This window comes from Chrysemys picta, chromosome 20 (genome assembly GCF_011386835.1).
Source record: "Chrysemys picta bellii isolate R12L10 chromosome 20, ASM1138683v2, whole genome shotgun sequence".
In the NCBI taxonomy this organism is placed as follows: domain Eukaryota; kingdom Metazoa; phylum Chordata; order Testudines; family Emydidae; genus Chrysemys; species Chrysemys picta.
Genome location: NC_088810.1, coordinates 11480134 through 11494538, shown reverse-complemented (window position 1 = coordinate 11494538; position 14405 = coordinate 11480134). Strand labels below are relative to the sequence as shown.

At 53.8% G+C, this 14405-nt stretch overlaps 1 protein-coding gene across 11 annotated transcripts in view; it reads left to right on the top strand.

Annotated features, from left to right (window-relative positions):
• Window positions 1–14405, top strand: part of LOC101947369 (IgGFc-binding protein-like) — a 365233-nt gene that overhangs the window by 40565 nt on the left and 310263 nt on the right. For 8 of the 11 annotated variants that reach the window (XR_010594098.1, XM_065574386.1, XM_065574385.1 and 5 more), the window contains exons 14-21: window positions 162–735; window positions 2720–3297; window positions 3764–4334; window positions 4962–5557; window positions 7394–7967; window positions 8224–8417; window positions 9014–9155; window positions 12598–12932. The exons of 1 other annotated variant lie outside the window; for it this stretch is intronic. Coding sequence is in view for 9 of the 10 variants with exons in the window: in XM_065574386.1 (XP_065430458.1) it covers window positions 162–735; window positions 2720–3297; window positions 3764–4334; window positions 4962–5557; window positions 7394–7967; window positions 8224–8417; window positions 9014–9155; window positions 12598–12932 (3564 nt within the window). In the remaining variant the exon portion in view is untranslated. The remainder of the gene's footprint in view (window positions 1–161; window positions 736–2719; window positions 3298–3763; window positions 4335–4961; window positions 5558–7393; window positions 7968–8223; window positions 8418–9013; window positions 9156–12597; window positions 12933–14405) is intronic. 2 more of the 11 variants (XM_065574389.1, XM_065574392.1) reach the window with 2 other exon arrangements.

The following is a 14405-nucleotide window of genomic DNA, read 5'->3' as shown; positions in this document are numbered from 1 at the left end:
CATTAAAACATCATTGAAAAGGAACCATCTCCTGAAAACGTTTGGATTTTGAAGACTAGGCAAATACTAGTGGAAAAATTGTATCAGGGAAGAGGTCACTTTGTAAATGAAAGACTTGTGGACTTGATTGTGACCTTTGCCCTTTCTTTCTCACCATGAAGGTGAATAACACCAGGGCCCACTTACCCATCTCCCTGAACAACGGGGCCCTTCGGCTCTATCAGAGCGGCACCTCCCTCATCCTCCGCACCGACTTCAACCTCAGGGTGTACTATGACTGGAACAACCAGCTGAGGGTCACCGTTCCTAATAACTTCTCTGACAGCCTGTGCGGCCTGTGTGGCAACTATAATGGGGACCCCGCCGATGACTTCCGGACCCCGGACGGGGACCAGGCTCCCAGTGTCGCTGCCCTGGGGAAAAGCTGGGCAGTGGAAGATGAGGATCAGTTTTGCTGGCACGATTGCATTGGAGGTTGCAGGCCCTGTGCCGCCAGCATAGCCAGAAAGTACAAGGAGGAGGTCTCGTGCGGCCTGATAGCCAAGGTCTCAGATGGGCCCTTCAGCCAGTGCCACAGCAAGGTGGATCCTACAGTCTACTTGAACAACTGCGTGTACGATCTGTGCCACAACGACGGCTACAGGAAGGCCCTGTGTGAGGCCCTGAAGGCCTATGCGGACGCCTGCCAGCTGGAAGGGGTCAGGATTGGGGAATGGAGGCAGCTGGCCAGATGCCGTGAGTACAGATTTGTATGCCAAGGTCTACGGTCTGCTGGTTAGACCGGGGAGCCTAGGGCTCAGCACTCTTGAGTTCTAGCCCTGGTGTTGGGAGTAGGGTTGCCAATTTCTAATCACAGAAAACCGAATACCCTTGTCCCATCCCCTGCCCTGTCCCTTCTCCAAGGCCCCTCCCAACATCACTCGCTCTCTCCAACCCTTGTTCATGTGCTTATTTTCACTAGCCTGGGGCAGGGGTTGGAGTGCATGAGTGGGAGAGGGTAAGGGCTCTGGACTGGGGGTGTGGGCTCTGTGGTGGAGCCATAAATTAAGTTTTTAGAGTGCGGGAGGGGGCTCTGGGCTGGGGCAGGGGATTGGGGTGTGGGAGAGGGTGAGGGCTCCGGCTGGGTGTACAGGCTCTGGGGTGGGGCCTGGGATGAGGGGTTTGGAGTGCAGGAGGGGGCTCTGGGCTGGAGCAGGGAGTGTGGGTGCAGGGTGTAGGCTCTGGGAGGGAGTCTGGGTGCAGGAGGGGGCTCAGGGCTGGGGCAGGGAGTTGGGTTGCAGGAGGGGGCTCAGGGCTGGGGCTGGAAGTTGGGTTGCGGGAGGGGGCTCAGGGCTGGGGCAGGGGGTTGGGGTATGGGAGGGGATGCAGGGTGCAGGCTCTGGGTGGTGCTTACCTCAGGCAGCTCCTGGGAAGCAGCGATATGTTCTTCCTGCTCGGAGGCAGCCATGGGGCTCTGCATGCTGCTCCCGGCCCCAGGCGCCTCCCCCACAGCTCCCATTGGCCGTTCCCAGCCAATGGGAGCTGTGGAGTTGGCACTTGGGGTGGGGCAGAACAAGGAGCCCCCATGGCTGCCCCTGAGCTGGAGGGACATGTCGCCGTTTCCCAGGAGCTACATGGAGTCGGGTAGAGAGCCTGTGCCACCAACCGGAATTTTAACGGGTCGGTCAGTGGTGTTGACCAGAGCCACCAAGGTCCCTTTTCGACCGGGTGTTCTGGTCGAAAAACGGACACCCAGAAACCCTATTTGGGAGGCACCATGATCAAGTGATTTGGGATTGAGCAGTGATTGGGAAATCAGAACTCTTGGATTCTATTGTATCTACAGTACTTGTCTGTCCATGATATTGCTAAGGTGTAGTTTTGTAGTGTAGATTTGCCCTAAGTTATGTGATGTACAGCCACAGCAGTAATTGAATCGTTTTACATGTCCACACTCTGCTCCTTGTGTCAGCGGTGCACGTCCTCACCAGGAGTTCTTGCACCAGTTTAACTGTCAGTGTGGGGCATTGTGGGATGGCTTCTGAAAGGCAGCAACTGTCAATGTAATCAGTGCATTGTCTACATCTACACCTACATCTACATCAACCTAACTACATCGACCTAAGCGCTATGCCTTTCACAGAGGTGGAGTTATTAAGTCAGTGTAGTGGATGAGTTACAGAGGTGGGAGCTACATTTTAGTGTAGACTCCTACAGAATTAGGTTGACATAGCTGCCCTACATCAGTCTAACTTTGTAGTGTAGACCAGGTCTCAGTCTGAGCTCTTTGGTCAGACTCCAGATGAGAGCCCCGACTCCTACCAGCGGCCAACCCTTATTTCCCCACATCACGTTTCCCAGTCCTTTGTTCTCAACCTGGGGGATTTTTGCTCCACGTCCTTGCTGAGAGGCCAGGAAATCCCTCCACTTTGGAGTCGTTTATTACTAGGTGTCAATGTCCTTGTGACTGCATTTGCCATTATCTTCTGGATTCTCCACTGATATGGATGGTTGAGATAAGATGATGCAAGTTTTTAAGTGACTCTTCCTACTATGTGCCTGATCCTGTAAGGGGCTAAGCACCTTCTACAACATACTGAGCACCCTCAGCCAATGTTGAGGCCACTGGGATTCGAGGGCTCTCAGAGCCCCACAAGATACGTCCCTTTCTTTCTATTTTAAATATTGCTTTTGCGTGGAGAGGGTTTGCTGCTAAATCTGTGGGTCCTTCACTCCCCAGCCATGGAGTGCCCCCTGGAGAACAGCCAGTACCAGCTCTGTGGAACAGCCTGCCCAGCCACGTGTGTGGACCAGTCAGCCCCCAGCAGCTGCCAAGACCCCTGCGTGGAAAGCTGCCAGTGCAAGGATGGTTTTGTGCTGAGCCAGGGAAAATGCATCCCCAAGAGCAGCTGTGGGTGCCTGTTCGAGGGGCGCCCCTATGCCCCCAATGAGAGTTTCTGGGTCGATGAGGCATGTGGGACACGGTGCATGTGCAACGCAGCCACTAGACAAGTCAAATGCATGGCTGCTACGTGCAAACGTTCAGAGAGATGCGGGCTAGTGAATGGCATACGGGGCTGTTACCCCTCCAGCTACGCCACCTGCTCTGTGACAAGGAATCTGCACTATTCCACCTTTGATGGACAGAGATACGACTTCCAAGGCACCTGCCGCTACCAGCTAACTACCTTGTGCAAGAAGACGGTGGGACTGGTGGACTTTGATGTGTATTTCCAGGAAAGCAATACTCGTCCTGTGCAGATCAAGGTCTATGAGACTGACATCAGGGTCAGCAATCAATTCCCTGGGAAAATCATGGTGAGTTTCAGAAATCACATCTAGTCTCTAAAACATTTCTGGAAAGTCGCCTGTGAAATCAGAAGTTGGTTGCAGAAAATATATGGACGGATTTTAGAAAACAGATCAAATATTAACTGGATTCTGATGTGAATGGGGAGCCAGTGGAGAAGCTAAAGGGTTCGGGTGATGTGGTTACACTTCATCTTTGTGAGAAGGTGTCAGTAGCATCCAGCATATGTGGGAACTTGGAGAGCTGGGGCTCACAGAGGAGGAAACAGCAATAGCCAGTGTCAGAAAAAAGGAAAGTCTGGTTGGAGGATCCTGCCCAGTCTGGGGAGCTGGACTCAGGCAGGCTGTAGAGGAGGGAGCAGGTCAGCCTGGATGAAGATTTCAGCAGCAGTAGATGGGCCAGAGCTCTGTGCTGGAGCCAGAGGTTCCACCAGAGCGAGCGATGTTTCATATCCCATGTGTCTTGCTTTTACAGGTGAACAGTATCCTGATTACCCTTCCCTTCAACCTCGATGATACGAAAATCACTGTGTATAGAAAGGGCTGGGCCACAGTGATCCAGACAGATTTTGGTCTCACCATTACCTATGCCGGGTGGTCAGGACGCACCACGATCACTCTGCCAGTCACCTACGCAGGAGCCGTGTGTGGTCTGTGTGGCAATTTTAACAGTGACAGGGAGGATGACATGCTGATGAGGGATGGCACGCTGGCACCAAGTCCCGTCAGCTTTGGCCAGAGCTGGAAGGTGGGCGACCTCCCGGGATGCTCTGCAGTAACGATACCACCATGCGCAAGTGTAGAGGCTATTGAAAAAGAACAACGAGGTAGCAGAGGGCAGTGTGGGCTCATCTTATACAAGAGTGGCCCTTTCAGAGGATGTCACAGCAAAGTGGACCCTCATGGATACTTCATAGACTGTGTGTACAGCTATTGCGTCCTCAGTGCGCGTGAAAGTAATGTCTGCCAGGCCGTTGCGGGCTATTCCGAGGCATGTCAGGAAGCTGGAGCTATGGTGCATCCCTGGAGGACTACGACATTCTGCTGTGAGTCCCCTGTGTTCACCGCTGCCTGCCCTTTGGGGATTGTTAATTCTTGTTGGCTGGTAGATGTGGATCTAAACACTGCAGAACATTTTTAACAGGTCTTTCTCAGCAGGCTGGGTTCAGCACTCGTAGTGGCCTTGGCAGCTGTACCCTGGGCAAGGGAAACACTGCTAGGGATGTAGTGTGCTCTCCATGGCCAGTCTAATCCTTGCCTTCCCTTCTGAGACTGGGACATAATCAGACCTGGGACTCAGGGTGGCTACTAATTGGGATGATTGTTCATTAGGAACTGAGCTGGGAACCCACCAATTCCTCCCACACAAGCCATCAGTTGGGAATTAATTTTAACGGCTACTGACCTGGATTCAAAACAAAAAGCTAGTAGTGAAACAATAAACTGAATTAGAAGCCATCATAGGAGAGAGATTGTCTGTATCCCATCTCCTGGCCTCTGTGAGGCAGCCAGTTCATCAGACCTGGGACCCCATTACAGATGGTGCCTTTTATTAATTAACCAAATTAAGGAAATAGAAAAGTAGGAACTTGAATGAAATTGCATGTTCTGTGATGGTTCATTGAGCACATTGCTAATGCACTATGTGAGTTAACTCTTTGTTCTAATTACAGCTCCGTCCTGTCCCCTGAACAGTCACTACGAATTCTGTAGCAGCAGCTGCGATGTGACATGCAGCAACCTCTATGCCCCCGTGCAATGCATGACCCAGTGTAAGGAAGGCTGCGTGTGTGACGAGGGCTTTGTTTTCAGTGGCGACCGCTGTGTCCCCATTTCCCAGTGCGGATGCCTCCACAGGGGACTTTACTACGAGGCCGGGGAGACCTTCCACCCGAGCGGTTCATGCGAGGAGCAGTGCATGTGTCAGGCTGGTGGGGAGGTTGTGTGTAAGGCATTCTCCTGCGGCACTGGTGAGGAATGCGGGGTAGTGGACGGTGTCCAGAAATGCCACCCATTTGGATCTGCGACCTGTTCTGCCTCTGGCCATCCCCACTACCTCTCTTTCGATGGGGTCTCCTTTGACTTCCAAGGCACCTGCACGTACATCTTGGCCAAGACCTGCACCGATGCCAGTGACCTTACACCATTCACTATCAGCATAGAGAAAGAAGATTGGGGCACCAGGAACATGTCCGTGGCCAAGCTGGTGTCCATTCAGGTGTATGGGATCACACTCACCCTGCTGCAAAACAAACAGGGGCTCATCATGGTAAGTCCTCCACATTCTCATGGACAGAGATTTTATTCTAGTCTACACAGGTTTGTTTGCAGTTTGGCCAACTCCCTAATGCCCCGTCGTGGTAAAGGTTGCGCTGCAGGTGGTCTGCCTCGCTTTCCCTCTTGGGTTCCTCAATAGCTCACAAGACAAATTGAATAACAGCTGCCCTCCTTAGGGTCTGGATTATTAAATTAGCAAACATGCAAAATAAAGTTTTCAAGTCCATCCATTTTTCTCCATACCAGGTCACTCCGAGTTCTTTCCTGTCTGTAGTCATGCTCCCCAAATTTCAAGTTTCCCTGCTGGAGTCTATTCGCTCCCATCAGCCTCTTGATTCTCTTCTGTTCTCCCTGAGAACTCTCTCTGCAGGGCCAGCTTCCCATCTTCGTCCTGCTGCTCTTATAGGGGAATCAAGGGATTCCTGCTCAGGTGTGCCTCCTTAGTAATTGGGGTTGGCTGGCCTACTGGCCTTAAAGGACAAGCCACACTCTTACAAATTCTTATAACATGCACATCCGTGTAGTATTTGAGCATCTTCCAACAACATACTAAGTAACTTGACCAACTCTCTCAATCTATCACCAGGAGGAGATGTGCGTGCAGGGGAGAATTTTGTATTGGATTTACTTTTAAAAGTTATAAATACGTACGCACATTGCCGTGTGTGTTAGAGACAACAGGTCTGAGAAACACACCTTGCACTTGGGGCGGAAGTGGTGAGGTTTGTCAGGGTCCTTTGTTCCTGAGGGAGTTCATTCCCCAGTCTCGAACTGGTCACCAGTAAAGCTCCATCTCCTGCACAGGCTAACTTTACCCTTATTATTCCAGAAGAAGGAAGTGGTCAGCTACGATCTTCATCCTGGAGGTTTAATTGATCTTTTAGATACCTAGGGCCCAGGCCATTGAGAGTCTTGAAGGTAAGGTGTGAGAACTTGAACTGAATTCAGAAGGCAGCAGAGGGAGCAGAGGACAGTTTTGATGTGATCTCAGTAGCCAGTGCTGGTGAGGAGATGCTTCTGTACCTGATAGCGATTCTGGAGTGCTGAAGGGTTCATGGTTCATTACTGTAGTCCAGAGGAGAGGTGATGAAGGCATGAAATAATTGATGCCAGATCATCATCCATCAGGATGGGACAGAGTCTCCTGCCAACTGGAGATGGTAGCAAGTATTACTCATGGATGCTGCTATGTCAGAGCTTCATTTGGGCAAGCTGAGCATCCCGTAGCTCAGCTCAATCTTCTTTGCCTCCCTTCTTGGTTTATACACCGTGTTTCTGGGAATTAATGATTTGGGGAACTCTCTACACATAATTCAAATTTTTGCAAACATGGAATAAACTTCCTCTCCATTATAATTCCATTGGCTCTGTGTTGAAGAATTTCTCCCCTGATGCATTCCCCTGAGAAGCCTGCAGTCTAACTTGGGAGAAATACAACATGTGATAAATTGATGGAGATAGGAGAATGCAAGGGGTGAAGGAATGAGGTATCACCAGGGAAGTGCGTCTTTAGGAGAGAAGGAGAGAGAGACAAGAAGTAGGAGAGTGTTCTATGTGCAGGAGCTTGCATGAAAAGGAGGGGCAAGCCAAACATGGTTGGAGAAAATAGGGATGGTAAAGAGAGAGAACCGGGAGGGAGGTGCGGTGAAGGGGAGAGGAGAGAAGAGATGTAGACTACGGCGACAATGTGAAGACCTTGGAAGGTGAGCACAAGTCATCCCAAAGTGAAATCTGGAGTCATTCTGATTTATGTCATGTGTCAGTGAGAGCAGAATCTTGCCTGTGTACGTGCTCCCCATGTTCACAGGGAATGTTCTCTCTCCTCCAGGTGAACGGAGTGTCCCACAACCTCCCAGTGATTGTGGCTGATGGGCAACTTAGAGCGTATCAACATGGCACAAACATTCTGGTGCAAACCATCTTCGGCCTCACTCTGAGCTACGACCTGGTTTACCAGGCCAGGGTCACCATCCCAGGAAGCTACGAGGGCCAGACGTGCGGCCTGTGTGGGAACTACGATGGACAGCAGGACGAGGAGTTCCTGCTCCCCAGTGGCAGGACAGCCTCTGATGCAGCAGCATTTGGCTCTGCTTGGGAAGTCCAGATCCCAGGAGCATCCTGTACAGACAGATGTGCTGGAAACAGCTGTCCAGTTTGTGAGGAGAGGAAGAAGAACATCTTCAAAGGGCGCAACTACTGTGGGCTGCTTACAGACCCCGACGGCCCCTTCATGGCCTGCCACGGCCTGGTTAGCCCCAGTGTGTATCAGAGCAACTGTCTGTATGATCTGTGCCTGGGCAACGGGGATGCACAGGTTCTGTGCCAGAGCATCCACAGCTATTTGACGGCCTGCCAAGAGGCCGGGGCTCCCATCCGGCCCTGGAGGAACACCTCCTTCTGTGGTAAATGTGCTGATAGTGTAGGAACTCTGAGATGCACTGGGAGGGGAAGGAGAGGGTCAAAATTGCTGAGCATCTTGTTCCAGGCCTCTGGGTTTCTTCTGGAACTCTTCTGGGTGGGAACCAACAATCTCATGTTCCTTTCTAAAGGTTCCCTATTCCTCTCCTCCATGTCCTGCTCTCCTCTCCTTCGTGTCTGTCCCTCTAGGCCGTGGTGTGAGATCTTTCCAGCCATCATTTATTTCTCTCTCTATTTAAGCTGTGAGCTGCCCAGCGAACAGCCACTATGAGGTCTGCGCCGACCTCTGCACCTCCACCTGCACTGGAGACATCATGGACTGCCCGGAGACCTGTGCTGAAGGCTGCGAGTGTGACGATGGCTTCTTCTTCGACGGCCAGGGCTGTGTGACTCTGCAGAGCTGTGGGTGCTTCGAGCACAGGAGATATTACAAGGTACCTCCCCCTGTTGGAGCATCTGGGTCTGATCTAATTTTTGCTCTGTCCACATCTTAATCCCTACACTGGTCAAGAATATAGGGTTTGCTATACTGAATCAGAGCATTGGTCCATCCAGGATGGCTTCCCTCTCTTCTAGTATCTAATGCTCAAAATGCCAAAAAAGGCCAGAAGATTTAATGCCCTGTGCCTGTTGTGGGAAAACTGAGGCAGAGATAGGCACAGTGACTTGCTCAAGGCCACCTCATGAATGAGTAGCAGATGGGAGGTTAAAATCTAGGAATTGTTCCTGGCTTTAAGCCCAGTCCTCAGCCCATTAGACAGCCTTTCTCTCTAAAGGCAAGAGGAAATAATATTATGACACAATGGACATTTTTATAGATACATAGATTCTAAGGCCAGAACGGTCCATTGTGATCATCTAGTCTGCCCTCCTGTATAACCCAAGCCAGAGACCTGCCCCAATGTGATTTCGAGAGCACATCTGTTAGAAAAACACATCCAGAGCTCTGGGTTTAGCGCTGTCAAAAATTATTTTAAATAATCGTTTCCAGTTACATTCTGTTATTTCCTTTTTCCAAACGTTCCATCAGCCCAATGAGACGGTCCTGACGAACGAGTGCCAGCAAAGCTGCACCTGCGTTCCTGCTCGAGGGGTGACTTGTAAAGTCCACGGCTGCTCCCGAGAAGAAATCTGCCAGATTAGAGATGGCGTCAGGGCCTGCATCAGCAAAGGTACAGGACAGTCATTGTTTGAAACATGCCCTGAAGGGTTATTGTACAGGCAGTGAGTAAGCAGCTGTGGTTATGTCTCCTGACCCTTCTCACTCTCCCCCCCCCCTTTATTTAGCCTGGAACTCTGACCCCTAATAGTACAATATTTCGACTGGAAAGATGTGAAGACTTGTTGGGTCTCTCCAGCAGAGTCGGGTGGGCAACTGTCAGGGAGCTGAGCACACTCCATGATTCTCTCCCTGGGCACAGCCTGGGGGCTGCTATAAACAGAACACCCTGGCTACATACAGTCCCACAAGGACCATCAGTCAGCTGGGCAGTGTCAGAGCCCATCACCTCTCAGCCACTTTCCTTGCCTGCTTCATGCTAGAGGTCTGCTTGGGCCTAATATTTGAGGAGCCCAAGCCCGAGAAGGTCAGGTCATTTTCTGACCTACCCTGTCTCTTCCCATGAAACTGAATGAGCGCCACAGCCACCTCCCGCCCATAGGGTTGGCATGGCAGTGCCTATGTTCCCTGTTCCTGCCATCCGCCATCCCTGGCTGCAGTGTGTGCACTCTGGGGCAGCTCCCTCACTCCACAGTATGCATAAGGCAGCCAGGTGGCAGTGCTAGCAGGAGCTGGGCATGCAGCCACCTCTGCGCTGACCGCACAGGTAGGGTGGCCAACTCCCTCATTTGTGAAAACTGGACACTGAGTGCCGGAACCTCCCCCGCTCCACCTCTTTCCCTCAAGGCCCTGTCCCCCGCTCCTCTTTCCCCACCCACTGTTGCTCACTGCTCTATCCACCACCCTCCCCCTGACAGCTGAACAGGGCTCTAGGGGTGGAGGGGTGAGTGGGGCAGGACATGGGGGAGAGAACAGGGCTCTGAGGGTGATGGGGTGACTGGGGCAAGGTGTGGGAGGGAGAGCCATGCTCGGGCAGAATGGGGAGCCGCTGGTATGCCGGTACCTTTCTCCGCCAGAGCTGTTGCTGAGTGCTTCTCCAGGCTCCAGCAGCAGCTTCTGCCCTCCCCCTCCCCTGGATGGCGGAGGCTGGTTACTGCAGGTAACTGGACTTTTAGTGTCCGGTCAGCAGTGATGACTTTCCAGTCGAAAACCGGACATCTGGCCAGGGCCGGCTCCAGGGTTTTGGCCGCCCCAAGCAGCCAAAAAAAAAAAGCCGCGATCGCGATCTGCAGCGGCAATTCGGCGGGAGGTCCTTTGCTCCAGTGGGCGAGGGACCATCCGCCGAATTGCCACCGAATACCTGGACATGCCGCCCCTCTAAGGAGCGGCCGCCCCAAGCACCTGCTTGCCAGGCTGGTGCCTGGAGCCGGCCCTGCATCCGGCAATCCTACGCACAGGCAGAAGGAGAACAGCTGACTTGAGGAAGCAGGGATGGCTCTAGGCACCAGCAAAGCAAGCACATGCTTGGGGCAGCCCATTTGCAGGGGCGGCAGGGATCCAGAATGGGAGCTGAGAACCAACAGGGGGCCCTGGGCGCTGTAATTCCTTGGTTAGCTCCCTGCCTATAGAGCCAGCCCAGGAGCAGGGAAAGAACTACATTTCCCAGCATTCCCGTGGCCACTACAAACAGAAAAGAGGGGGAGGGAGTAAGGAAGCTGAGACATCATTCTACAGCCTGCTTTGAATGGAGATCTGCACTGTGAAGGGTAGGGATACCATATTTTAACATTCAAAAAATAGGACACTCCACGGGGAGGGAGGGTAGCCCCACCCTGCCACCATCCACTCCCTCCGACTGCCCCCCACAGAAACCCCAACCCATCTGACCCCTGCCCCAACTGCCCCCCAGGACCCCACCCCCTATCTAAGCCCCCCTTCTCCTTGTCCCCAACTGCCCCCTCCTGAGACCCCCCCCCAACTTCCCCTCTAGGACTCCACCCCCACCTGTCCCCCGACAAACCCCTGGGACTCCCATGCCTATCCAACTGCTGCCTGTCCCCCTGACTGCCCCCCCAAACCCCTGACCCATCTAACCCCCCCCTTCTCCCTGCCCCTGACTGCCCCCTGGAACCTCTGCCCCATCCAACCCCTCCTGCTCCCTGTCCCTTGACTGCCCCCCCGGACCTCCCTACCCCTTCTCCAACCCCCCAGCCCCCTTACCGTGCCACTCAGAACAGTGTGTCTGGCTTCGCGCAGCGCCAGACACGCTGCTGCATACATGTTGCCATGCTCCCCTGCGGAGCCACAGCCGCCCCCCCTCAGCACCTGCCTTCCAGATTTGAACACCTCAAAATTCAGGCATGCTCAAGCTCAGTTACTTCATTTCTCCCAAATCAAATATACTGATCCACTGTAATTTGCTGTAGAAAAAGTAGGATAAAATTGAGCAAGAAATGCTTCCCAGTGGTTATTAGGACTGGAATTGCTATTTTCAACAGCCATTGCCTTTTTGTTTGTTTGTTTAAAAGGAAGACAGTGATATTGCATTGGCAAATTCCACATAGAAAGAAAGAGTGGAACAAAAGAATAATAAAGGCACCTCAACTTTTCCTCATTTATGTAGGACAGTCTTATAATATGCATCCAGACATCCTCCAATCACACAAGCTGAACACTGTTCCACTTTACTGCAGTTCTGTAACCATATGGGAACCAATCCTATCTGTGTTCTGTGCACATCCAAAATTCCTGCTGAATGACCCGCCCTGGGAGCGAGTTACCAGTGACCCAGGGCTGCGGTGGAAGGAGGGTGCAGGTGGGGGGGGGGAAGAGCCCAGGGCTGGGGCGGCAGGAGGTGTGTGTGGGGGGCAATGGTCGGGGGGGGGGGTAGAGGGGAGCCCAGAGCTGGGCCGGCAGGGTGTGTGTGGGGGGGTGGGGGTGGAGGGGGAGAGCCCAGGGTTGGGGCAGCAGGGGGGTGCAGGTGGGGGGGGGAGAGCCCAGGGCTGGGGCAGCAGGGGGGTGCGGCGAGGAGCCCAGGGCTGGGACGGAGGGGCAGCCAACATTTTTTTTGCTTGGGGCGGCAAAAAACCTAGAGCGGTCCTGGACAGAAGCCCAAGAGGGTCCCGTTGATTTTCTACTCAACCTGACCCAGACCTGACACTCCCATCAGGTTTGGGTTGCATTGCAGGGGTCTGCTCCTTACTACCTGTCACATGGCCCTCTGTGTTCACCACCTACACTACAGGCTGTGGAGAGGGTGACATAGGAGCTGGCTCTGCTGGCTCAAAGACTGCTATGGTCTCATCCATGCAGAGAGATTTCCCAGGCAGAGAGACTTGTGGGAGGTTTGGGAAGTGTACAAGGGAAATGTGTATGGGGATAGATAGATAAATAGATCATTTGGTCCATTTCACAAACGGGCTATATTAAGAAGTAGGATTCCAATGACATTAAATTTCATCCCAATTTTCACACCACCCTCAGCCCGCTCTCTGCTCTCATATATAACTGATTAGTCTGGTGTCTCTTGTCTTTCTATTGTCTTTCCCCACTAGTTATTCCATCCTGCAGTGTGGTTCGCTGCAGAGAAGGAACTATTTGCAAGATGATAAATGCACAGCCAGAGTGTGTGCCAGTCTCGCAGGCCACGTGCTGGGCTGGGGGTTACTTGCATTACCACACCTTCGATGGACGGGCGTATGATTTCCACGGCACCTGCAACTACATGGTGGCCAAGACCTGCAGGGGTGACTCCGTCCTGCCCTCCTTCCATGTCACGGCCAATATCGAGAACAGGGGGAACACACAGGTCTTCTACATTGGGTCGGTAACTGTCCAGGTGGATGGAGTCACCATCACAGCAGCCAGGGCTGAGGTTGGCTTTGTGGGGGTAAGTGTTGAGTGTGGTCAGTACTTAGATAGGATACCTTGAAAACATTTACCCAAGGTGTTGCAGGGGGTAGAATTGCTTAAGTAGTAAAGGGTGCTCTCCTCCTGAATTGGTGTGTCCCTGAAGCCACAGCACTGTACTAGGGGATGCTGTACTATGTTCAGATGTACAGGTATCCCCAGTAGGGTGCACTCTCCTGTTGGAGTCAGTGGTGACCCCAATTCCCATCATGGCAATACCAGGTGCTGTGTGTCATAGAATGGGGCAGGTGGCCAGCAGGGGGCGCTGACCCAATTCCAAAGCTCTGTGCTTGGGGCTACTGTCAGCAACTGGGATGTGGGTGGTCAGACGTACTGGCTGAAGCAGTGGCAGTCAGGGCTAGTAGCCAGATCTGGAGTCAGGAACCAGGAGTCAGAGACAAGGGTCAAAACAACCTCCCCAGGAATTGCGTCACTCGCCGATGGCTCTAACTGACACAGCCCCTTCCCTCACAGGAGCCACTCCCTAACAGCTCTATCCAACGCGGGGCCCTCCCCCGCAGAAGCCACTCCCCAATGGCTCTATCCAACGCAGCTCCTCCCCCTCGGGAGCCACTCCCCAACGGCTCTATCCAGTGCGGCCCCTCCCCTGCAGGCGCTGCTCCCTAACAGCTCTAACGCACACGCTAGGGTTGCCAGGCATCTGGTTTTCAATCTGAACACCTAGTCGAAAAGGGACCCTGGCGGCTTTGGTCAGCACAGCTGACCGGACTGCTAAAAGTCCGGTTGGCCGCAGAGGGGCAGGCAGGCACCGTACCCAGCTCAGTGCAGCTGGCATGTCCCTGCGGCTCCTACGCGGAGGGGCTGCAAGGGGGGCTCTGCGCACTGTTCCTGCCTGCAGGCGCCGTCCCGAGCACCGGTTCTGCAGCTCCCATTGGCCGGGAACCGTGGGAAATGGAAGCTGCGGGGGCAGGGCCTGCGGCTGGGAACACTGCACAGAGCCCCCTGGCCTGCAGGCGGGGGCAGCACACAGAGCCCCGTGACATGCCGCCATTTCACATGGACTTCCTCCATCCCTGGAAAATGCTGGGGCTGCCTGAGGTCAGCGCCGCCCGGAGCCCACACCCCACAAACCCTCCTGCATCCCAACCCCCTGCCCCATCCCTGAGTTCCCTTCCGCACCCAAGCTCCCTCCCGGTGCCTGCACCCTGCACCCCCTCCCATACCCCAATCCCCTGCCCCAGCCTGGAGCCCCCTCCCACACCCTGAACCCCTCATTTCTGACCCCAGCCCAGAGCCCAGAGCCCACACCCCAACCCCCTGCCCCAGCCCGGAGCCCCCTCCCGCACTCCAGACCCCCCGGCCCCACCCCCAGCCCAGAGCCGCCTCCTGCACCCCAAACCCCTCATCCCTGGCCCCACTCCAGAATCCTCACTCCCAGCTGCAGCCGTCACCCCCTCCTGCACCCCAACCCCCTGCGCCAGCCCAGAGCCCC